General features: G+C 44.0%; 2 protein-coding genes across 2 annotated transcripts; one reads left to right on the plus strand and one right to left on the minus strand.

The window, feature by feature from the left end:
* Nucleotides 1-3444: 3444 nt before the first annotated feature.
* On the minus strand, nt 3445-10174 carry LOC149298004 (cilia- and flagella-associated protein 68-like). Its single transcript, XM_089487865.1, has 4 exons — nt 9950-10174; nt 8593-8662; nt 7189-7295; nt 3445-3456 (listed from the first exon to the last, which is right to left on the minus strand). The coding sequence occupies exons 1-4, from the start codon at nt 10172-10174 to the stop codon at nt 3445-3447; spliced, it is 414 nt and encodes a 137-aa protein (XP_089343991.1).
* A 2710-nt stretch (nt 10175-12884) lies between these two features.
* LOC149298005 (ferredoxin-fold anticodon-binding domain-containing protein 1-like) lies at nt 12885-19242 on the plus strand. The gene is made up of 6 exons (XM_089487866.1): nt 12885-12888; nt 14330-14515; nt 14956-15112; nt 15459-15662; nt 17271-17420; nt 18483-19242. The coding sequence occupies exons 1-6, from the start codon at nt 12885-12887 to the stop codon at nt 19240-19242; spliced, it is 1461 nt and encodes a 486-aa protein (XP_089343992.1).
* The last annotated feature ends 6456 nt before the right edge of the window (nt 19243-25698 follow it).

Genomic DNA, 25698 nt, shown 5'->3' on the forward strand with positions numbered 1-25698 from the left:
GAGTCTGTCTGTCTCCAATTTTGCTGCTTTTATCTGATTTTTACATATTTTATTTTTTTCCCGATAGCTTTTTAGTGCTTCCTCACTGCCTTCCTGTTTTAGTAGCTTAAATGCCTTTTTTTGCCATTTATTGCCCCCTTTACATTTTTATTTATCCACATTGGTTTTCTCTTGTTCCTGACTCTTTTATTCCCATACGGTATGTACCTTTCACAGTGAGAATTTAAGATATTCTTAAAAATCTCCCATTGAGTGTCTGTACTCTTGTTTTTGAGGACATTTTCCCAATTTACAGTGTTAAGGGCTTCTCTTAGTTGATCAAACTTTGCCCTCCTAAAGTTCATAGTTCTTGTGGCTCCTCTAAGAGTTCCCTTATTGAAGGACAAGTTATAATGTATCATATTGTGATCACTATTTCCTAGATGCCCCCTGACCTGCACATTAGTTACTCTGTCAGGTCTGTTGGTTAATATTAAGTCCAGTAGGGCGCCCCCTCTGGTCGGGTCCTGTACCATTTGGGACAGATAATTATCCTTACTTATAGTCAGAAACCGGTTTCCTTTATGAGATTCACAGGTCTCGCTTTCCCAGTTTATGTCGGGATAGTTAAAGTCCCCCATAATAACCACCTCATTGTGATTAGCTGCCTTGTTTATTTGCTTTAATAATTGATCTTCTGCTGCTTCCATTATATTTGGTGGCTTATAGCAAACCCCGATCAGTATTTTATTATTTTTCTTTCCATATATTTCTACCCATAATGACTCCACATTATCATTTCCCTCACATATATTCTCCCGCAGTGTGGCCTTTAGGCTGGACTTTACATAAAGGCAAACTCCTCCCCCTTTTCGTTTTTTCCGATCCTTCCTGAATAGACTATACCCCTGTATGTTAACCGCCCAGTCATAGCTATCATCCAACCATGTCTCTGTTATACCCACTATGTCATAATTTTCTTCAGACATTATTAACTCCAGTTCGTCAGTTTTATTGGTCAGACTTCTGGCATTAGTAAGCATACAATTTAGAGGTGTATGGTTTTTTTCCCTATGAAGCCTATCCCTATTAACTATTCTAACCCCTCCCTCCGCTCCACCCCCAGGTACATTTGTAAGCCCCAGTTCTCTATCTACACTATCTTCCCCTTCTATATTGTAGTTTCCCTCCCCCCCTTTCCCTAGTTTAAACACTCCTCCACCCTTCTGACCATCTTCTCCCCAAGCACAGCTGCACCCTCCCCATTGAGGTGCAGCCCGTCCCTACCGTAGAGCCTGTATCCGACAGAGAAGTCGGCCCAGTTCTCCATGAACCCAAACCCCTCCTTCCTACACCAGCTTCTGAGCCACTTGTTTAGCTCCCTAATCTCCCGCTGCCTCTCTGGTGTGGCACGTGGTACAGGTAATATTTCAGAAAATACTACCTTGGAGGTCCTTGCCTTAAGCTTGCTACCTAAGTCCCTGAAATCATTTTTAAGGACACTCCGCCTCCCTCTCACTTTGTCATTGGTGCCAATGTGCACCATGACTGCTGGGTCTTCTCCAGCCCCTCCCAGTAATCTGTCAACCCGATCCGCGATGTGCCGAACTCGAGCGCCAGGCAGACAACACACTGTTCGGCGATCCCGGTCTTTGTGACAGATCGCTCTGTCTGTCCCCCTAATAATTGAGTCCCCCACTACCAGCACCTGTCTGGCCTGCCCTGCGCTCCTCCTTCCCTCCTTACTGGAGCAGACACCCCTCTGGTGGTCAGAGGCAGTGACTTGCTGCAGTACTGCTAACTCTGAACTAACATCCCCCTCATCTGCCAACCGGGCAAACTTGTTGGGGTGTGCTAGATCAGGACTAGCCTCCCTGGTGCTTTTCCCCCTACCCCGCCTTCTAACTGTAACCCAGCTAGCTGCCTGACTGTCCTGTACCTCCATCCCACTATCCTCCCCCACCTCTACCTGCGAGAGAGCTTGCTCAGTGAGCAGCAGACTCCTCTCCAAGTTGTCAATAGATCTCAGTGTTGCCAGTTGCTCCTCTAGACTCAGGATTTGTGCTTCCAAATGAGCAACCCGCACACATCTCGCACAGCAATATGCACCCTCGAAGCGCTGCTCAAGGATTGCATACATTGAGCAAGATGTACACCTGACCGCATTGTCAAACATAGAGGACATCTTGGCAATGGGGATAGCTCAAATAACTGGCAAAAACAGACAGTAAGGCGCAAAATATATATAAATATATTATATGCAATCACAAGGATTTATACTTTACCCTCCTTCTTGCTTTTTAACTCCTTCTTTGCTTGTAACTCCTCACTTAGAGATGTCACTTAGGAGATTCGCCCCAGCTCAGGATTCGCTTGTGTGTCCAAGCTAAATGCAACTGCAAAAGCCAAGCAGAACTCACAGAGGTAGGACAAAAGGGAGTGAGAAGGGGTAGATAGGGCAATCATACTCCTATCATGCCAAGTTTGGAATCTGGGTATGTCTGGGCATGATAGGAATGTGATTGCTGTTAACAATCATATATATACATCTATATATATTTATATATATATATATTGTTATTTAATTGTTTTGTCCTATTTTGGTGTGTTACTTACTTTAAATAAAAGTGTTAGATTTTTTTTAATGGTGTGGGGGGGGGTCATTTCGGTTTCGGCCAGGTAAATGCTGCATTTTCAGTTTCAGTCCAGAATTCATTTCGGTGCATCCCTACTACTAATGAAGTGGTAGGCCTACACCACATCAATGTTTGGCTTAGTATATAGTGATAGGAGTTATGCTGCACTATTGTCAATGTCTGGCTCAATGTATAGTGATAGGGATTACGCTGTACCACCATCAATGTGTGCCTCAGTATATAGTGATAGGTGTTATGTTGTACCACCGTCATTGTCTGCCTCAGTATATAGTGGTAGGTGTTATGCTGTACAACCGACAATGTCTGCCTCAGTATATAGTGATAGGTGTTATGCTGTACCACCGTCAATTTCTGCCTCAGTATATAGTGATAACAGTAAGTGTTATGCTGTACCACCTTCAGTGTCTGAGCCGGTATATAACGGTAGAAGCTATGCAGTTTTAAAGTGTGTGTGTGTGTGTGTGGGGGTGCCACATACAGGATCCGCCCCAGGTGCCAAATACTCTAGGTACGCCCCTGCCACAGGGAAACTACGAGTCGGCGGAAGTGGCAAAGCAGCATGCCCCATTTTCCGCCCCTGCACCTCCCCTACCACCATCCTGCAATGGTAAATGTAGCCACAAAGTTCCCAGGTATGATTTTGTCTTATTGCGGTGTTAAGCAGTGAGGACAGTAGCCATGGAGGGGATATCTGGGGGCACTGCCCTTGGCGAATAGTTTTGCTGGTTTGTCAACCCAGAAAAATATTTATCTTCTAGATTAGAATACTATATAATATTAGCAATGGGTTACCAACAGGTTTCATAATCTAAATAAATGCCTACAAAATTAATAAAAAATTAGGTATACTATTAATGTTCATATTCAATTTTTATTTGGGAAAATAATGTTGAGATTTCCTCATACAGGTGTTCATAAAGTGTTTGTTAATATGAAAACCTACATAGTTGGGACTATCAGCCAGTAGCATGTGGTTTGTTTTAGCAATACTCTTTACGTCAGAAGCAACTGTATAAGGCCACAGCAAAGTGCCCCACTGATAATGTATACTTACACTTAATAGACTTTCCAATAAAATTATTTACTAAAATGTTATAAACACTGGAAGGTCATAAATACCAGGCAATCCTTACAGGGGAGCTCCTAATATTATATTAATTTTAAGGCTCAGGGTACAAATAGGAGCTTTTGTTGTCTTCACTGCAAAGGATTTTGGGGTAGCAGCCAAGGATTTTTATAATCAGTCATATAGCATGAACTCTGAAGCAGTGGCGGATCTACCGGGGTCGCAGGGGTCACGACTGCGACCGGGCCCCGGCTGCAGGGGGGCCCAAGCCAAGGGGCCGCCCGAAATCTTTTTTTTTTTACGTTATTTTTTTTTTTAAATAAGGCAGGGGCGTCCAACATGCGGCCCGCGGGCCAAATGCGGCCCGCGAGACCTCGAGGTGCGGCCCGCGTAAGATCGGCAGCCAGGGCAACCGATCTTACACGAGCCGCACCTCAAGCCCTGCTACTTACTTGTGGGAGGGTCTTCTGGACAGCACGGAGGAAGCGGAGTTCACGTGACTTCCTACTTCCTCTGTGCTTTAGCAGAGAAGGCAGAGGGGGGCCGCGCCCCCTGCTGAAGTCTGTGAGCGGCATCGAGGGAGCTGCAGTACAGGTAAGGGGGTGGGGAGGGTGTTTGAATGAGTGTGTGATTGAGGGAATGAATCTGTGAATTAATGATTATATGAATAAATGAGTGTGCGTGTGTGTGTGTGTGTGTGTGTGCAGGGCCGGCCTTTGGGGTGTGCGACCTGTGCGACCGCACAGGGCGCCACACTCCAGGGGGCGCCGCTGCCGCCAGCAGCGTACCTAGCGGCGGGGGGGGGCGAGCGGCACCCGGTGCCGCTCATCAGGGGGGCGAGCGGCACCCCTCCAGAGACGGACAGTAATGTCCGCCGCTGGAGGAGCAGGCTCGCAAGGGAGCGATATCGGAGGTCTTTAACAGACCTCCGGCTCCCTTGAGTGACTTTAAGCCGGTTCAAGGATCTTCCTTGAACCCGGCTTAACATCACTCAAGGGAGCCGGAGGTCTGTTAAAGACCTCCGATACCGCTCCCTTGTGATCCGCGCGGCAACAGCTGCTGTGCGCCGGGATTTGCTGTCAGATCCCGGCGCACAACACTGAAGCCGCGCCCACCGTTGTCCGTGCCCTCTGACCCGGAAGAAGACAGAAGAACTGAAGAAGAAGAAGAACGAAGAGCAGGAAAAGGAGCTGTAAGGAGAAAAGAGGAAAGGTAGGAAAGCATTCAGTGAGAGTGGATTGGTATGTGTGTGGATTGGTATATATGTGTGGATTGGTGTATACGTGTGGATTGGTGTATACGTGTGGATTGGTGTATACGTGTGGATTGGTGTATACGTGTGGATTGGTGTATACGTGTGGATTGGTGTATATGATCTAATTATGCTCTAAAAGTACATCATAACTCCCATCATTCTATACTGTTCCATACAGTGGCAGAGCTGGGAGGCAGAGGCCTTGCACCCCCACCGCAGGACTCCTGAAAGGTAAGTGAACCTCAAAGAGGGAAAGGGTAGATAGTTAGGAGGGCGTATATAGGGAGAAGGGAGTGAGACAGGGGTAGATAGGGCATCATACTCCTATCGTGCCAAGTCTGCGAGTAAATCCTGGAATCTGGGTATGCCTGGGCATGATAGGAATGTGATTGCTGTTAATCATATATATATATATATGATATATATAGACTTGAAAACCGAAGTTGTTTGTGTGGTTATTTGGAAAGTCCCTGGAGTGCCGGTAACTATTTTTGGACTTTATATATAATATTATTTAATTGTTTTCTCCTATTTTGGTGTGTTACTTACTTTAAATAAAAGTGTTAGATTTTTTATGGTGTTGGGGGGGTCATATTCGGTTTTGGCCAGGTAAATGCTGCACTTTCGGTTTCAGTCCAGAATTCGTTTCGGTGCATCCCTACTACTAAGCCAGACAATTAAGTGGTAGGCCTAGACCACATCAATGTTTGGCATAGTATATAGTGATTGGGGTTTTGTTACAAGTTTTGTTACAAGTTTTTATTCCTTTCTTTTTTTGGGATGGGGGGGCGCCAGAGGAGTAGTCCGCACAGGGCGCCAGAACACCTAAGGCCGGCTCTGTGTGTGTGTGTGATAGCATGGATGTGTAAGTGCTGGAACCTAGGCATGATGGGACTGTGATTGCTGTTAGCAATCACACTCCTATCATGCCAAGTCAGCCAGTACATGCTGAAACCTGGCCAGCTGCCCCCCTTGTGTAGTGATAATGCCAGCAGTATGGGGTCTGCACTTACAGCCACCCTGTACCAGCATGTACTGGCTGACTTGGCATGATAAGAGTGTGATTGCTAACAGCAATCACAGTCCCATAATGCCTAGGTTCCAGCATTTACTGGATGGATGTGTAAGTGCTGGAACCTAGGCATGATGGGACTGTGATTGCTGTTAGCAATCACACTCCTATCATGCCAAGTCAGCCAGTACATGCTGAAACCTGGCTAGCTGCCCCCCTTGTGTATTGATGCTGACAGCAGTATGGGGTCTGCACATCACTTACAGCCATCCTGTACCAGCGTGTATTGGCTGACTTGGCATGATAGGAGTGTGATTGCTAACAGCAATCAGAGTCCCATCATGCCTAGGTTCCGGCATTTACTGGATGGATGTGTAAGTGCTGGAACCTAGGCATGATGGGACTGTGATTGCTGTTAGCAATCACACTCCTATCATGCCAAGTCAGCCAGTACATGCTGAAACCTAGCTAGCTGTCCCCCTTGTGTAGTGATACTGCCAGCAGTATGGGGTCTGCACATAACTTACAGCCACCCTGTACCAGCATGTACTGGCTGACTTGGCATGATAGGAGTGTGATTGCTAACAGCAATCACAGCGAGCACAGTCCCATCATGCCTAGGTACCAGCATTTACTGGTTGCCTAGGCTAACAGCAATCACACTCCTATCATGCCAAGTCATATTGCTAATTTTGTCCAATTGCGTGTTACCTACTTTTATTAAACATGTGAGTTTTTATTATTATTTTTAAAGGTGGGGGTCATTTTCGGTTTTGGTTAAGTGAACCCTGAATGTTTTGGTCCAGAATTTTCATTTTAGTTCATCCCTAGAATAAATCTAGGGAATCCTGAATTTGTAGTCGCAAAACTTTCAAGGCCCAGAAATCAGTGAGAGGAAGAGTAAAGGTTTTGTGTCATTTTACTTTATTTTAATCTGCATATTTTATTAAAGGCCATATTTTTTGTCACAGTGAAAAATGAGTGCGGCCCGCGCACGTATACAGTTCTGATGAAGTGGCCCACTGCAGAAAAAACTTGGACACCCCTGGATTATGCCCTTTGTACATGCGCCCCTTTTTCTTTGATTATGATTCAATATGTAAATTGAATTTGTTGAATTAGTTGAAAAAAAATTGTTGGGTAAAAATCATGTTTTTTTTGGGGGGGTGAGGGGGTGGGGGGTGAGGGGGTGGGGGGGGCCCTTAACAGATTCTCGCACCCGGGCCCTGAGGCGTCTAGTTACGCCCCTGCTCTGAAGACTTTTGTCTGGGGAGATATCCAGTTCTGGCTGATGTCCCGGAAAAGCATGAGGTTCTTGTTTGAAAACTGCAAAAAATGTAAACATTATAATTTAAAGTATGTTTTCCTGATTGTTAGTAGGACACAGCTTTCTCTATACAGTTGGACAATTAAAAAAAAAAAAAAACAAGTAGCATTTTAAAATATAACACCAGTTCACTTACGCGTCTGCAAAAATCTCTTATTCCAACTTTAAACTAGTACTGCCTTAAAGTATTTTTTTTGCTAGTCATTTTCCCGAATTTTCCATTATCCAGGAGCTTGATCAATGTTTAGACTAAGTGTGGAAGAACGTAGGCATTTTCTAAAACTTTACAGCATATATACCATCCTAAGTGTATTCAGGGGAAAGCAATGTGTTCTGTCCTGCAACGCTAATTGTGATAAGGAATTTAACCCCGTTGGCATCTACACCACTTGTATCAGTGTTGTGGCACAAACACAACTAGTGCCTTATGGGACCAAGAGACGCTTCAAAATATGGTTTGGGTAATTAATATTTGGTAGGGAACAGTACTTTAGGAGTACTTGTGGGTATTTAGAGGTACTTGAATCACACTAGTAACTATTGGAAAACGCTACATAAACTCTATGAATGCCATCTACTGACCAAATATTGTAATTCACCATCTCTATTCTGTTACTTTTTACACTAAAGATTTATTCCCTACGAGAAATGTAAAAAATTCTAAAAAGTCCAACAGTTCAGCTTTACGTCCCCAAAATATGCAATACAGAGGTTTAACCTAGGGCATGAATTTGTGACACTAGGAACTGGCCAAAAAAGTCAAGGAAACGGCTTGATTTTTTTTAGGAGTTGATATAAAATAGAACAAAAAATAGGAGCCTAATCTAAAAATCAAGGAGCCACTGCTACCTCGCTCCCTGCATTTGTCAAACTCTGCATTACCAAGACTGATATTTATGAAGGAGCCAATTATCCATAAACAATGGTGTTGGCATGATGGGGGCCATGACTCTACCACCTAAATCCTGTGCCTCTCAGCAATGACCTGCTGAACTGCACCGGGGCATTAACAGTCCTCCATAAGCAGAGAAATCACGTTAGGTCACATATAGAATTGAGGTTCTATGGCTCTTATGAAGGCCGCTAAAGACCAAAAATTAGTATTTTACCAATGTAAGTACGTTTTGCATTTGTAAATTACTTCTGCACATACCAGTGCCTGTCCAGGCATTATTATAGGTAGCCCCCTTTCAAATATGGATTTCTTACAAGGCCTCAGAGTCAAAGCTTCAATGGAGTAAAGGGACATTTTTCCCGAAGAAAATTTGAACAGTAAGAGACAAAAATTTTACTTACCCTGTCGCCTGGAAGACAAGTCTCTTTTGGGGTAATCAACGGAGTGGGAGGTTTGGTAATAGTGAGCAAACTAAAATAAAAAAATGAGGTTTTATCAGTACCTCAAATTCCTGAAAACTTGCCAAACATTTTGTGATATTATATCTAATAAAAGAAAAAAACAAAAAAAACTTATGGTAGTGGATGGAATGGGAATAATCAATTCAGAGCATTGCACCTAGGCTTCCATTCATTTTACCTCAGAGAAGAGACAAAAGGTGGAAATAGGATATTAATTACTGTTCTGAAATCTATTCCATCTACTCCATCCACATCGCGCTTACCTATAGAAGAGGCCGCCTTTATAAGGTTACCCATTCCTTCAGTCGTATAAACACATAACAGTAATTCTGATAAAAAGATGAACTCTAGATTGTAAGCTTGTTTGAGCAGAGCCCTCATCACCTGTTGTCTCTGTAAGTCAATTTGTTATGTTACATACTACTTATGTCCTGTCTACCCATTGCACAGCGCTACGGAATTTGATGGCGCTATATAAAACAATAAATAATAATAATAATAATAACACCACCAATACAGAGAGTCTTAGATTTGGGGACACTGACAAATCCACTTTAACATAGACCTATCATGCCCAGTTATTTAATAAACCTCTTAAAGGAGTTTTTAGCCAATTCCAATTACTTTTTGGGGTTAGTTGGCCCCAGTCACATAAACCAAAGGACAAAGAACACACCATTTACCAAAGCAGTTTGGGTAAACACATTTTTATGTGTATCGTGTATACCTTTTCCTCAAAAAAATACTGGACATAGTTATGGGTTGGCGAGGGAGAAGCCACAAAAACAGACTTTTTCACTCACTCTAACTCACACTCTCTCATACTCTCACCCTCAATGTCTCCCAACCCCCTCCGTGTCCTCTTCTCCTTTTCCATAGCTCTGCTTCTACATTATCTTTTGTTTTCTTTTTTCATCTTCTTCCCCAATATCAGTTTCGTTGACCAGGCCTTCCAGAGAGCTTCTGCATAACGGCCTTTTGAGTAAGCACTCTAGGAGGCCTGGTCAACAAAGCTGACACCAGCAAGAACCTGAGGAAAAAAGAAGACGGCAGAACAGGAAGAGGCAAGAGAGGAAGTGGAGATTGGAAAAAAAAGAGACAAGGATGTGGAAGAGAGAGGGGAGAAGGGATGAAGTGGAGACTTGGAAAAAAGAGACAAGGATGAGGAGGAGAGAGGAGGAGGAGGGAGAGAGAAAGCATAAGAAAGCTTGAGCAACCCTACCTAATGCCACCTCTATTATAAAACTGTAGCCCTACCACAGTAATGCATATTCTCTAGTTATTGGCTCCGAAGTACCTGTGAGGGCATGGGCTTCCTCTCTTTCAGTTTACGTAGGTCATTCCGTTCCTCATTCCAGTTACCCATGAGGGTCTTATTGGAGTAAGAATCCTCTTTAGTTGTACATCTCCAGCCGTACTGCTTGAACTTAGAGAATGGCCCATGATCCATCCACACCTCTCCATGTCCATCTGCATGTAAGAGAGATCCGTAACAAGGTCTGGAATATAGGCGCTCAGACATTCCGCTGAAACAGACAAACTTAAATGTAAATACAGTGCGCAAGGGTGGAGACTGTCACTAAAAATATTAGATCATCTGTTTAGGGCCTTGAATGCTTTACGGGAATCCTTAGTGGGTTTTCTCCTAGTTTTCCTGTATTATGTCGCTTACAGATATCGTATGCAACTATATCTGTTTAAGTCTAGTCTTCATGTTGTCAGTTACTGATAACTCCTCGCACTTTCCGAGCCCCGTGCAACATCTATTCAAACGATACAATTCACATTTAGAAATTCAATACTAAAAACAAAGCAGATTCACATTGTGAGACATTGCAAATATTTAAATTGTACATTTTTGTCTTAATAACATGCTAAACATGTGGTCTATTTTTTTGTTACAGGTTCATTGAGATGCATATAGAGATCTGCAGAGGCTGCATTCTCAGGTGCTTCAATTTGGATAAAAAAACAGCTTTACTTGCAAATAGTATCCAAATAAACTATATTGACAAACATGTTTATCATTGAAAAATCAAAATTGCCTGTTTTAATAGTATTTCGAAAAACAAACTTATAAACTCTCGTTTAGATATATAGATATAGATATATATTACCGTATTGGCTCGAATATAGGCCGCACTTTTTCCCCCCACTTTAAGTCTTTAAAGTGGGGGTGCGGCCTATATTCGGGGTCTAGCGCCCGACGCCCGGGACATGTAGTCCTGGACGCCGGGCAGGCAGCGGGGCTAGGATACAGATCCCCGCAGCGGTGCAGGGAACCTGCATCCTACTCCCCGATACGCTCAGACAGCCTCCCCTGCCAGCACTTCCCACGGAGGGGGGGTGCCGGCACGGGAGGTTGTCTAAGCGCATCGTGCGGTTGTCTAACCGCACGATGCGTTTTACCTCTGGCCCCCCGCCTGACTTACCGGAGCAGACTCCCGGGTGTCTTGCGGGGCCGGCGGCGGACATCTACGCAATACGCGTATACAACTTCCGGTGCCGGCACGTCCGGCACCGGAAGTTGTATACGCGTATTGCGTAGATGTCCGCCGCCGGCCCCGCAAGACACCCGGGAGTCTGCTCCGGTAAGTCAGTCGGGGGGCAGAGGAGGACAGTGGCAGCATATCTCGGGGGGGGGGGGGACGGACAGTGGCAGCATATCTCGGGGGGGGACGGACAGTGGCAGCATATCTCGGGGGGGGGACAGTGGCAGCATATCTCGGGGGGGGACGACAGTGGCAGCATATCTCGGGGGGGGACGGACAGTGGCAGCATATCTCGGGGGGGGGGACGGACAGTGGCAGCATATCTCGGGGGGGGGGACGGACAGTGGCAGCATATCTCGGGGGGGGGGACGGACAGTGGCAGCATATCTCGGGGGGGGGACAGTGGCAGCATATCTCGGGGGGGGGACAGTGGCAGCATATCTCGGGGGGGGGGGACAGTGGCAGCATATCTCCGGGGGGGGGGACAGTGGCAGCATATCTCGGGGGACGGACAGTGGCAGCATATCTCGGGGGGGGGACGGACAGTGGCAGCATATCTCGGGGGGGGAACAGTGGCAGCATATCTCGGGGGGGACAGTGGCAGCATATCTCGGGGGGGACGGACAGTGGCAGCATATCTCGGGGGGGGGGACGGACAGTGGCAGCATATCTCGGGGGGGGGACGGACAGTGGCAGCATATCTCGGGGGGGGACGGACAGTGGCAGCATATCTCGGGGGGGGACGGACAGTGGCAGCATATCTCGGGGGGGACGGACAGTGGCAGCATATCTCGGGGGGGGGACAGTGGCAGCATATCTCGGGGGGGGGACGGACAGTGGCAGCATATCTCGGGGGGGGGGGACGGACAGTGGCAGCATATCTCCGGGGGGGGGGACAGTGGCAGCATATCTCGGGGGACGGACAGTGGCAGCATATCTCGGGGGGGGGACAGTGGCAGCATATCTCGGGGGGGGGACAGTGGCAGCATATCTGGGGGGGGGACAGTGGCAGCATATCTCGGGGGGGGACGGACAGTGGCAGCATATCTCGGGGGGGGACGGACAGTGGCAGCATATCTCGGGGGGGGGACGGACAGTGGCAGCATATCTCGGGGGGGGGACGGACAGTGGCAGCATATCTCGGGGGGGGGAGGGACAGTGGCAGCATATCTCGGGGGGGACGGACGGACAGTGGCAGCATATCTCGGGGGGGGGGGGCCGGACAGTGGCAGCATATCTCGGGGGGAGGGAGGACAGTGACAGCATATCTCGGGGGGGGGACGGACAGTGGCAGCATATCTCGGGGGGAGGGAGGACAGTGACAGCATATCTCGGGGGGGGGACAAAGTGGCAGCATGTTTTTTTGGTGCTTTTTTAAAGAAAAAAACTTTTTCTTTAAAAAAGCACCAAACTTTTAGGGGGCGGCCTATATCCGAGCCAATACGGTATATATTTAGCATTCGAGACTCACCAATGTGCGGGCCACTAGTACCCTGACCTGTAACCTAAACATGTTGATGCGTTACTTGGCAACCACGACGTCATCAACGTGCGCTCTGGGAGACAAACGCGTGTTGGCCGGTGTATGTGCTGATGCCTTTTGTAAAGTATTTTCGGGTCTGTCAGGATCGTGCGCGGCCTGTGTAGAAGTCATAACAGAGATCGCTGACAGAGAGGGGATGTAAAAGCAAGCGACTGAAGACAACAACTTCCTGGGACGGATCTCGAGTGTGCGTCGCCATGGGTGAGCCCCTTAATCTGTGTGATGCATACAGTCTTCTTTGTAGGGATTAACCCTTTGGTTGTCGGCTTGTCGCGTTATGAAAGTGGTCTCTTGGGACCAAAGGCCAAACTGAATCCCCTATGTTGGGTAAATAGAGGCTGGTTGAGCCCTTCTTGCATATAAGTACTCATAAGGGGTCTGGCTTCCAGAATCATAGACGGGATACAACGATTTGGCTCTGGCACTTTAACATAATAGGAAAGTCTATGCTTCTGGTTCTCGGTTACTGGATCTGCTCCATTATTATTTTCCTGCTAATCGCGATTGGGCAGCCAAAGGCAAGAACATTTCCTAACTATGTGTACACAGCTTGTATGTTTGTCACTATTTTTACAAGGTACCCCATATATATATATATATATATATATATATAACGGTATATGTCAGAAATTTCCATGGTTTTGTGGGGGAAAAAAACCCAAAAGCATATTTTGTCCAGACGGTGTTAATGTTGTACATAACTGTTACACCTGTAAACTGCTGATTTCTAATGGAAGATCTTTATAGGCGTACGGAGGCTCTTTATCACTGTGTTCCAATAGCACGTTGTGTTCGCTAATTCATACGTTTAAAAGGTTAATTTGTCATTAGAAAACCCTTTTCCAATTATGTCACCATGCCGTCGTTAGCAGTCAAGGGGTTAAACCTAAAGGCCCTATTAACCATAACTGCCCCTAAATTAACCCTAAACACCCCATCAACCATAACTGCCTCTAAATGTACCCTAATGACCCATTTACCATAACTGCCCCTAAATTAACCCTAAACACCCCATTAACCACGACTCGCCCTAAATTAACCCTTAACTCCCCATTAACCATGACTGATCCTAAATTAACCCCCACCTCCCCTATCTTTCAGCATCCCAAATATTAATTTTATACTCAGATGAGTTGCTGAGCAGTGTGGACGCTATACGGAAATGGGCGGGGCCAATCATCAGTGTGGCTGCAGGGAGGGACTGGGAGAAAAAAGGGGCTGGGCCAATCATCGGAGGGACTGAAAGTAGTAACTGCTGCGAGTCACACTGAATGAAACAGATTATAAAATGAGGGGTATTATTCAGAGCATTTGCTGTGGAAAATACCCTCATTTTATAATCTATCAAAAAAATTGATTCAACTAGTCAATAATGAAATTCGTTGGCAATGATTTTCATTATCAATTTTATCGATTAGTTGTTGCAGCCCTATAAACCAGTGACTAACACTTTGTTTAAATTCTTAAACTAAAAAGAGATGTTGGTGTGCCTTATGGCTTTGTTTGAAATGAGCATGGCGTATAGTGAAAAATTGTTGTATAGCTACCGGCAGCCATGTGTACGCCGAGGAACTATAAAAGAATGTCAAAACAAAAGAATTGCGTAGTCCCCCCTTTTGTTCTAACTGGATTTCTCTTTTAGATCAAAATAACACAGAGGAACGTCTTAATGTCTTGTTGGTGGGTGAAGGAAATTTCTCCTTCTCCCTTGCCCTTTGCAATACCAGCCAAGACAAATATCGTATTACTGCCACCTGTTATGATGCTGAAGATACAATATGCGAAAAGCCCTTTGCCTGCCAGAATGTACAGACACTTCGAGACAAAGGTAAAAGCGGAGGAACGATTTGCAGCGGATTGGTTAAATTACTATCTAGACGTAGTTCAATGTAAGTTCTCAGTCTCGTGATGTTCCTACTGTTTTCTTTCGTTGCACTGTAAGATTTTGAACTAGGATTCATAGAATTCCATTAGGGAGTTAAACTCTGACACACAGCTCGATGTACCTTTTATTAAACAACGTCTCACACTAAAAGAAAGTAGGATATTGGCAATCATGCATGCATTTGCTAGACGTGTAATGATGATCTGTTATGTAAGTTTGAATGTTCTGCCTCAGCGTGACATTTACTCTCCAAGCTGTCCTTAGTGAAACCATTTCTTAAGGCTTTTTACAGAAATTTGGAACTTGGCTTATTGGTTTGATTAGCCAATGCCATGATTCACTCAGCGGTATAAATAATATAATCTTGAGTTTCTTCTCTTCAGGAGCTATAACCTACTTTGGAGTGGATGCAACAAGACTTAAAGATCATGATTTGTCTTCCAATGCACCTTATGATAGAATTATTTTCATCTTCCCTCACTGTGGAAGGAAGGCTGGTGTGAAGAAGAACAGAGAGCTGCTTGCAAATTTTTTTCAAAGGTTAAGTATTAACTGGCAACCAGTTCATTTTAAATCTTTGTTTCTCAAGGTGTAGAATTGTTGATGGGAAATGGTCCAAAAGGCAACGTCCCATTGGTATCCCCAAACGCTCTTCATGCATGCTGGGTAAGATGGGTCAAAAGAACAAAAGTGTGAACATTACACAAAGTGATGATGGAGCAGACCACATATGGAATTAATGCAAGCAGCCAGATTGGCAGGTCCAGGAGCAAAAAAGATGTGTCACTGTAAAATGGGACAAGATATAAAAATTTAGGAACCACGGCATTTTTGTTTTAAAGGCAAGAATTAGTGATCATTGACAGTGATACCTATTCTTTTGCAGCTGTGCAGATGTTTTAACCCAGAAAGGGGACATCCATGTGGCCTTATGTAAAGGACAGGGTGGGACTCCTGCTGACCGTCCAATGAGAGAATGGCATAACAGCTGGCAAGTGGTATCCATGGCAGCCAGAGCGGGGTTTGTTCTGAGTGCAGTTGTTCCCTTTGCCAGTGATGTATACAGTGGGTATCAGTCCACAGGGTACAGGTAAGTTGATGGTGGATCTCCATGTGTCTCTGTATTTTAAATGTATTGCCAGAAATCATTCCATTCAGGGATTAAGAATTGCTACTATCTATATAACTGCCAGCATAATGTATTTACCATATTTGCTCGATTATAAGACGACCCTGACTATAAGACCCCCAAAAATCTGAATATTAATTTATGAAAAAAAGCCTGAATATAAGACGACCCTATAGGAAAAAAGTTTTACCAGTAAATATTAATTCATGTAAACTATGTGAACAATTGTTTGTTAATAAAAGCTACGATTGAGAAAAATATTTTGTTTTTATTTCCTTTTTTCAACCTGCCCCCAGGCTTGCCACTCTGCCCCAGAAATGCCTTATACCCTCTATATGCCACTGTGCCCCATGATATGCCTTTTGACCCCCCTATGTGCCACTCCAGAATTGCCTTATACCTCTATATGCCACTCTGGCATTTAGGGGGTTAAAAGGCATATAATGGGGCAGAGTGGCATATATGGGGGTATAAGGCATTTCAGGAGGCAGAGTGGCGCATAGAGGGTTAAAAGGCATTTCTGGAGGCAGAGTGGCATTAAGGGGGTTAAAAGAGCACTCTGCCTCCAGAAATTACAACTACACTTAGTCCGGGCGAATCGCGTAGAGCTCTACACGCTGCCCGGACTAAGCACCAGGGACTCAGAGGCACCAGTAAACTGGGGGGGCATAACACAGGAGGTAGATTCCCCTCCCTCCTCCAACCTTACCGGTGCTTCTGCGTCCCCGGTGCTTAGTCCGGGCAGCGTGTAGAGCTCTACGCGCTTGAGCGGAAGTTGTCTACGTGAATCGCGTAGAGCTCTACCTGGACTAAGCACCGGGGACTCAGAAGCACCGGTAAATTGGGGGGAATAACACAGGAGGATCCAGGTCCCCTGCATCTGAGTCCCCGGTGCTTAGTCCGCTGTCCTCGCTCTACACGCTGCCCGGACTTAGCACCGGGGATTCAGAAGCACCAGTAAGTTGGGGGGCGGCATAACACAGGAGGAAGATCCAGGTCCCCTGCATCGCTGTGGGGGATCTGGATCTTAGTCTCATAGTCTGACCTATTTGAGGTCTGATTATAAGACGACCCCAATTATAAGACGAGGGGTATTTTTCAGAGCATTTGCTCTGGAAAAAACCTTGTCTTATAATCGGGCAAATACGGTATATTGTAAATAGTTTATTCAAGTGAACACAATTCTTTCAAACCAAGGACCTGAGGCATGCCTGTAGGGCATACTCAGCTTTCATGTGCAATAAAGTGCGTTTGATGGTTTGAGTGTCCCTTAACTCATGTCATAAGGTTTTCTTTTTTCTTTGCCTGTTTAAGATGCCGGTAATCTGTTGCAATAGCATCTACTAATCATGCACCATGAAGGTTGTATACGGTACATGCTTTTCTTAACAGTCCACAATAATGTTTAGCTCCTTGCTCTTTGCGTGAAGGTTCCACGTATATACATTTGATATTATTCAGCAGCAGCTCATGGGCCTCTGCTTTGCCTAAAAAGTTAAACATATCTTGTGGTCACTGAACACATGGATGTTTTATATAATTGTTTGTGCCCGTTTCTCTTTGCCACAGAAGCCAAGAAAAATCATTTCTTGTGGATGGCTCATTGAATCATATCTTCACCAGAGGTTTGCCAGTGGAGAACATGATTCCGCTGGACATAATCAGTATGTTAATGGAAACGCCACCTTCTCACCAGACCCCAGAATGGTGTGATAAAATGTAAGTGCTAATGATGGCTGTCTAGTTAGGTACTAATGCGTGTATGTTCCATTTGTGTGATCTCACTATATGTTTGCGGTTTGTTCACTAAAGTAAACTTGACTTCACTATGCATTATAAAGGTCCACCACTGGTGTGTATTTGCTGCAGGAGCTGCCTGGCTCACTGGCTGGCTTTTTATAATGTATGTTAAATCAATGAGTGTTCAGAATTTTCTTATGCATTATACAGGTCTAGGTGAGTTCAGCCCTTCCTGCTCAAGAAAGTTGCCACTGTTGTGAAATGAGGCATTTGAAACTCCAACGCTCTTGCAAGCTCTTCTGCTAACTCCCTATTGCCCAAACTCATGGAATTGCCAAAATAGCTTCTACATAAGCATGTTTATGTAAAATATTGTCTTGAAACATCCCCCATCAGTCATTGTCTAGCTAAGCAGGATCTTGCCAGAATCATTATGATCCATCAAATCATACTTTTGGAAAATACAAGGAACATTTAGTGTGTCCAGCTGATAACTTTTGACAACTTCAATAATAATCTGTCTGTTGTATATGGCATATATTTTTAGATTTATAATTACATCTCATTAAGAGGTTGTTCCTAACATTATATAACAATGTCGCTTCTTTCATTTATGTAGTGGAGATTTACTGAGAAGAGATCCATGTCATCCCACCAACCTACTCAATGATAAACTTGTGGCCTTCCTTGGCCAATCCATGATCCTAAATCATTTCAAAGACACATTCCCTCTTGTACGTGAGACTTGTGTTTCTTCTGCTTGTCCTTGGCAATTAGAGTCTCAAGCCAGTTTGTATTATATCCGGACTACTGACAAGAATGAAATACCATCAAGGGACTTTCATGATCTTCAGGAAAAGAAGGCTTCTTGTGATAAAAACACTTATGTGATGGATGTCCATGCAACATGTGATGAAAACACAGATCAGAACTTTAGAATCAGTTACTTGAGGCCATCACTGACACACTGTATTGACTGTATAATTAAGAAAAATCATATTTCATCCAATTCTCTGTATGTTTTAAGTGGGCCTGTTTTAGGAAGTGTTTAATATCACCGTGGATTATGCCAGTTTACCGTGAGACTCTTATCATGTTGGGCTTTCAGAGTAACGATGCCACAACCAATCATCAACTGCTGATTGATGCTGTTGAAAAGGCTATAATGTCTCTAGTGACTTTTACATCCAGTGAATCTATTTGTTTTGTTAAGAATGAATTAGAATCCTGTACAAATGTGAACCCTTTAACTGCTCACCAGAAGCTTACTGGTGCACATTATACAATTAATATGTCAGCACCTGCTTGTAATGGAGATCAAGTTGTAGGACGTATAATTTCAGTTTTACCAGGGCAGCTAAGTAACAACTTTGGTCTTCTACTGGTGACAATTAATATAGACCTAATAACCTTGCTTCTTTTAGATGTCCCTGATTGGCGACTGCTCTGGACAGCAGATGCTCGATTCATGCAACAGTACAAGCATCACCAGCTAAAACCCTTTCAAACCTTATCTTTGTATCCGCCATACTATGTCCATGATGTCAGCTTCTGGGTCGGTGAAGGCTCAGTGTTTGATGATATAGAGTTTCACACTATTGTCCAAAGAGTCTCCAAGGGGACTGTTGTTCGCATTCAGCTACAGGATCGATTTGAGAACTCCCCAGCCAGAAAGACCAGCCTGTGTTATCGGGTTATCTATCAGTCTTGTGATAGGGCTCTTTCGTATGAGGCAGCATCAGCAATGCAACTGCTATTAAGGGAAGAGCTGCAACGGTGTCTAAGTGTCACTCTTAGATAGTAAACTGCTGTGTGCATGACAGCAAAACCTTGCTCCTGTTAACAAGGAAAAATGGTCACTTTATCAGGTACACCTGTATAATTGGTTGTTAACACAAATAGTTAATCAGCCAATAACATGGCAGCAACCCAATGCATTTAGGCATGTCTATGTTGTTCAAACATCAAGTCTTCCAGTCTTCCATTGTCCGGTTTTGGTGGTCCTGTGAAAATTGGAGCCTCAGTTTCCGGTTCCTAGCTGGCAGGTGTAGCACCCGGTGTGGTCTTCTGCTGCTGTAGCCCATCTGCTTCAAGGAATGGTTATATGAGTTACTGTTGCCCCTTACAAAGAATTACTGCAGTTTTTCTGAAGTAATACTGCAGTTTTTTGGACATGAAAAAACTGCAATACTGCACATTTACTGCAGTTTTACTGCATTTGTACTTCACTGTACTGCAGTTTTACTGCACATTTACTGCACTTTTTTTTTTATATTGCAAACCTACAGTTGTACTTCAATGTACTGCAGCTTTATTGCATTTATTGCAGTAAATGTGCAGTAATACTGCAGTAAAAGTGCAGTATTGCAGTTTTTTCATGTCCAAAAAACGGCAGTATTACTTCAGAAAAACTGCAGTATTTTTTTGTAAGGGGCCTTTCTGTCATCTCGAACCAGTCTGGCCATTTTTTCTTTCACTTCTGTAAAGTATTTTTCAAATAAAAGTCAGAAGCTGTGTTTTTGGTTCATTTTTTCAACATATTCTATAATTCTTTAATAGTAAATTAGATGATATGATTAAATTAATGGTATCTTGTCCTGAACAAAAAAACAATATTTGAATATTAATTCAGGAATTCCTCTATAGGAAAAAAGTTTTATTAGTAAATATTAATTCAATAAACTATGTTTCTATGTTTAATAAAAACTGTGATTGAATAAATGCCTTTTTTTTATTTAAATGCCACTTTGCCCCCCCAGATATGCCACTCTGCCCCCTTATATGCCATTCTGCCCCAAGAAATACCTTATACCCTGTGGCGTCACTAGCTTTCATATTTGGGGGAGGCACATGGGGGGACAGAGACCAAAGTGTGTGGGGGACAATTATAAAACCCTACATATACACTTATATATATATATATATATATGCGTTAGACATGCATTTTTAACGATGCAATATATACTGATCTCTTTAAAGTAAAGACTATGATTAAAATATGATTTCTGCTGAACTGGCAGTTTTCATTCTTTAATATTAGACCCTACTGCCGATATTTATAAATATTAGCCCCTGCTGCCAATATGAATATAAATATTAGACCCTGCTGTCAATATATGTTAATATTAGACCCTGCTGCCAATATATATATAAATAGCCCTTGCTGCCAATATATCCAATATATATAAATATAAGATCCCGCTGCCAATAGATATATATATATATCTATAGATATATATCTATATATAGATATATATATATAAATATTAGACCCTGTTGCCAATATATTTTAATGTGAAATAATTGGACCCTACCCAAGCACTTCCTTGGGCCCTGCCCCACGCTCCCTGTCATGCAATTAATTCCTCCTCTACAACACCCCCCAAAAAATTGCCCACACTGACTGCAGATCAGGGGACGACTGTGAGAGTCTACGCAGTCTTCCTTCCTTCTGACAGCACCGTGACATTGAGAGGTCCTCTCCCCGTAATCATCCCCAGAGTCCCTTTGTCCCCTCATTTACTAAACCACACCCCTCTTTTACTTACTCCCTGTAGTTCAGGTATAGATCAAATAAATAACACATGTAAATAGCACATGCATGTATAGATCAACTGAATAAAACATAAAAACACTGTATTTGCAGGTATACATAAATAATGTATGGAAACATAGCATTGCATGTACAGATCAACATAACACACAAACCCAGCATTGCATGTGTAGATCAACTGGAATTCACATGTAAACTCAGCACTGAGGGTATAGATCAAATAAACAACACATGGAAACAGCACTCCAGGTATAACCCCTGTATTTGCAAGTATACATAACTAATGTATGGAAACATAGCATAGCAGATCAACAGAATAACACAAAAACCCAGCTTTGCAGGAATAGATTAATTGGAATTCACAGAAAAACTCAGAATGAAAGGTATAGATAAAACCCCCTAAGGCAAAGATCCAGGGGCGTAACTAGACGCCTCAGGGCCCGGGTGCGAGAATCTGTTAAGGGCCCCCTCACCCCCCCATGAAAAACATGATTTTTACCCAACAATTTTTTTTCAACAAATTCAATTTACATATTGAATCATATCTGTAAAAAAATCAAAGAAAAAGGGGCGCATGTACAAAGGGCATAATCCAGGGGTGTCCAAGTTTTTTCTGCAGTGGGCCACTTCATCAGAATTGTATACGTGCGCGGGCCGCACTCATTTTTCACTGTGACAAAAAATATGGCCTTTAATAAAACATGCAGATTAAAATAAAGTAAAATGACACAAAACCTTTACTCTTCCTCTCACTGATTTCTGGGCCTTGAAAGTTTTGCGACTACAAATTCAGGATTCCCTAGATTTATTCTAGGGATGAACTAAAATGAAAATTCTGGACCAAAACATTCAGGGTTCACTTAGCCAAAACCGAAAATGACCCCCACCTTTAAAAATAATAATAAAAATGTTTAATAAAAGTAGGTAACACACAATTGGACAAAATTAGCAATATGACTTGGCATGATAGGAGTGTGATTGCTAACAGCAATCACACTTCTATCATACCCAGGCAACCAGTAAATGCTGGTACCTAGGCATGATGGGACTGTGCTCGCTGTGATTGCTGTTAGCAATCACACTCCTATCATGCCAAGTCAGCCAGTACATGCTGGTACAGGGTGGCTGTAAGTGATGTGCAGACCCCATACTGCTGGCAGCATCACTACACAAGGGGGGCAGCTAGCTAGGTTTCAGCATGTACTGGCTGACTTGGCATGATAGGAGTGTGATTGCTAACAGTAGTCACAGTCCCATCATGCCTAGGTTCCAGCACTTACACATCCATCCAGTAAATGCTGGAACCTAGGCATGATGGGACTGTGATTGCTGTTAGCAATCACACTCCTATCATGCCAAGTCAGCCAATACACGCTGGTACAGGGTGGCTGTAAGTGATGTGCAGACCCCATACTGCTGGCAGCATCAATACACAAGGGGGGCAGCTAGCCAGGTTTCAGCATGTACTGGCTGACTTGGCATGATAGGAGTGTGATTGCTAACAGCAATCACAGTCCCATCATGCCTAGGTTCCAGCACTTACACATCCATCCAGTAAATGCTGGAACCTAGGCATTATGGGACTGTGATTGCTGTTAGCAATCACACTCCTATCATGCCAAGTCAGCCAGTACATGCTGGTACAGGGTGGCTGTAAGTGCAGACCCCATACTGCTGGCAGCATCACTACACAAGGGGGGCAGCTGGCCAGGTTTCAGCATGTACTGGCTGACTTGGCATGATAGGAGTGTGATTGCTAACAGCAATCACAGTCCCATCATGCCTAGGTTCCAGCACTTACACATCCATGCTATCACACACACATCACACACACACACACACACACACACTCATAATCATTCATTCACAGATTCATTCCCTCAATCACACACACTCATTCAAACACCCTCCCCACCCCCTTACCTGCACTGCAGCTCCTCGATGCCGCTCACAGACTTCAGCAGGGGGCGCGGCCTCCCTCTGCCTTCTCTGCTAAAGCACAGAGGAAGTAGGATGTCACGTGAACTCCGCTTCCTCTGTGCAGTCCAGAAGACCCTCCCACAAGTAAGTAGCAGGGCTTGAGGTGCGGCTCGTGTAAGATCGGTTGCCCTGGCCGCATGTTGGACGCCCCTGCCTTATTTAAAAAAAAAAAAAAAGGAAAAAAGATTTCGGGCGGCCCCTTGGCTTGGGCCCCCCTGCCGCCGGGGCCCGGTCGCAGTCGCGACCCCTGCGACCCCGGTAGTTCCGCCACTGCAAAGATCACAGGCCACGCACCCCAAAGGCCAGCCTTGGCATCAACGCTATTCACATTATTCACACAATCATTTATTCTTTCACTCTTTCACACAAATTTGTAACACATAATCATTAATGCATTCTCACAAATTCATCCATTTTCTCACTCATTCACACAATTCATCCACACATTAATTGATAACCTCACTCGTTCACACAATTCATCCACACATTAATCCATTCATTCTCTCTCTCATTCTGACTCTTTATTTCAATATTCTCACTACCCTCCTTTCTCACTATCTACCCCGTCTCTCCCCCCTTCTCACTATCTACTCACTCTCCCTCCCTTCTCCCTATCTACCCCTTCTCACTCCCTTCTGCTTATCTACCCCTTATCACTCCCTTCTCCCTATCTACCCCTCCTATCAACCCTCTCTCCCTCTTCTCACTATCTACTCTTTCCACCTTTTGAAGTTCAATTACCTTGTAGAAGTCCTGCAGTGGAAGCGCCTCTGTCTCGCTGCTCTGCAGAGAGCGCGCTGATTCACTGCTGAGCGCTGGAATATAACGTTAAACCTTTTAATCCCCTATATGCCACTCTGCCACCCTGATATTCATTTAACCCCCTTTATGCCACTCTGCCTCCAGAAATCCCTTATAACCCCCTATATCACTCTTACCCTGCCCCCAGTTACCAGTGCTACCCTAGACTTGTTCACATGCTTCAGATTCCTTGCTGTCTAGTGGGTGGCAGCCATTGGAGGTCTGCATGATGCGCACAGAAACCTCCGCTGCTCCTGCCAGTACTTCCACCGAAGTTTATATGAAAGAGCACCAGAAAGCCATGTGATGTCGGTGCTCCGTCACAGAAGCCCCAGTGGATGTGGCAGCAGCAGTGGAGGTTGTCTGCGCGCATAGCACAGACCTCCACCGACTGCCAGAGAGAAGGATCCAGGTCCCCTGCAGCACTGCAAGGGATCTGGATCTTACTCCTCTATTTGAGATCTGATTAGAAGACGACCTCGAATATAAGACCATAGTTATGGTTCTATGATCGAGCAAGACGAACCCCCACAATCTGAATATTAAATTAGGAAAAATAGAAAAAGCCTCAATATAAGACAACCCCATAGGAAAAAAGTTTTACTAGTAAATGTTAACTCATATAAAATATTTTTTCATATTTAATAAAAGCTATGATTGATAAAAAAAAATTTCTGTTTTTATTTCCTTTTATTTGTCAACCTGTCCCCCAGTTCTGCACATCTGCGGCTAGGCTTGCCACTCTGCCTGCCTGATATGTCTTATACCCTCTTATACCCTCCTATATACCACTCTGCCTGCCTGATATGTCTTATACCCTCTTATACCCTCCTATATACCACTCTGCATCCCTGATATGCCTTATAGCCTCCTATATGCCACTCTGCCCCATGAAATGCCTTTTAACCCATTATATGCCACCCTGCCTCCAGAAATGCCTTATGCCTTCTTATGCATATAGGGGTTAAAAGGCATATCGTGGGACAGGGTGGCATAAAGGGGGTTTAAGGGATTTCTGCAGGCAGAGTGGCATATAGGGGGATTTATAGGCATTTATGAAGGGTATTTTTCAGAGTATTTGCACAGAGTATGTGAGTGCAATGTCACCAATTCTAGACAAGAACCTGGTTGCATGAAATATGACTGGGGGATGGGTTTCAAACGTAATCAAACTAGAAAGAAAGAATCAGAGAATTAGGGATCACAGAACGACTTCATCCGTTATAATATAATCAGTCCATAATACAAACCATGCCCCATATTTCTGAATGAATACAGCCAAACACCTTTCGTGGACACAATTTGAGTGTTTGTTTCTGGTGGTATGACTGGTGTGTAATCAAGGTAGTCTTGAGTGTGGTTTTACCGATGCTGGCTGATGACATTTGGATTCCCAAGCAATACCTATTATCCAAAAAAAATAAAAAATTCACGGGACAGAAAGAGATACATGCAGGACCTGGGACTTAACTCTTCATTCCAGGACCGTGCAAGTGAAATCTGGGTAGGATGCCGACTCATAGCACAGCGCACCTGCGTGGCTCAGCATGTGGGTTTCAGAGGTCAAACCACCTTACTGGAAGTTCCCAATGTATGATTTGACTTAAAAAGTGCAGTCTTTTTTGCCACCTGCGAGATGTTGAGCTCAGCTACAGGGAGTTACACACCATACATTATCAGCATGGGAATAATACTGATGTATATTATAATTTACAAACCGATACAGTTAAACATGTTTTCTGTACTTGATGTACTGTAGTTTAAGTGTCCAATTACTTTTACATGTTGTATTAGGTAACATGTACATTATTGGTACTATACACATAAAATGTCAATATCATTTTCCTTAGATTTCCCCTAAAAATGTATTCAGTGGCTTCTCTTCTGCATGCACATGGTAAGTGTACTGGCTCCCTGCATAAT

Source organism: Sceloporus occidentalis, unplaced genomic scaffold (assembly GCF_023333645.1).
Source record: "Sceloporus occidentalis isolate IW3139 unplaced genomic scaffold, rSceOcc1.0.p SCAF_35, whole genome shotgun sequence".
NCBI classification, from domain to species: Eukaryota; Metazoa; Chordata; class Lepidosauria; order Squamata; family Phrynosomatidae; genus Sceloporus; species Sceloporus occidentalis.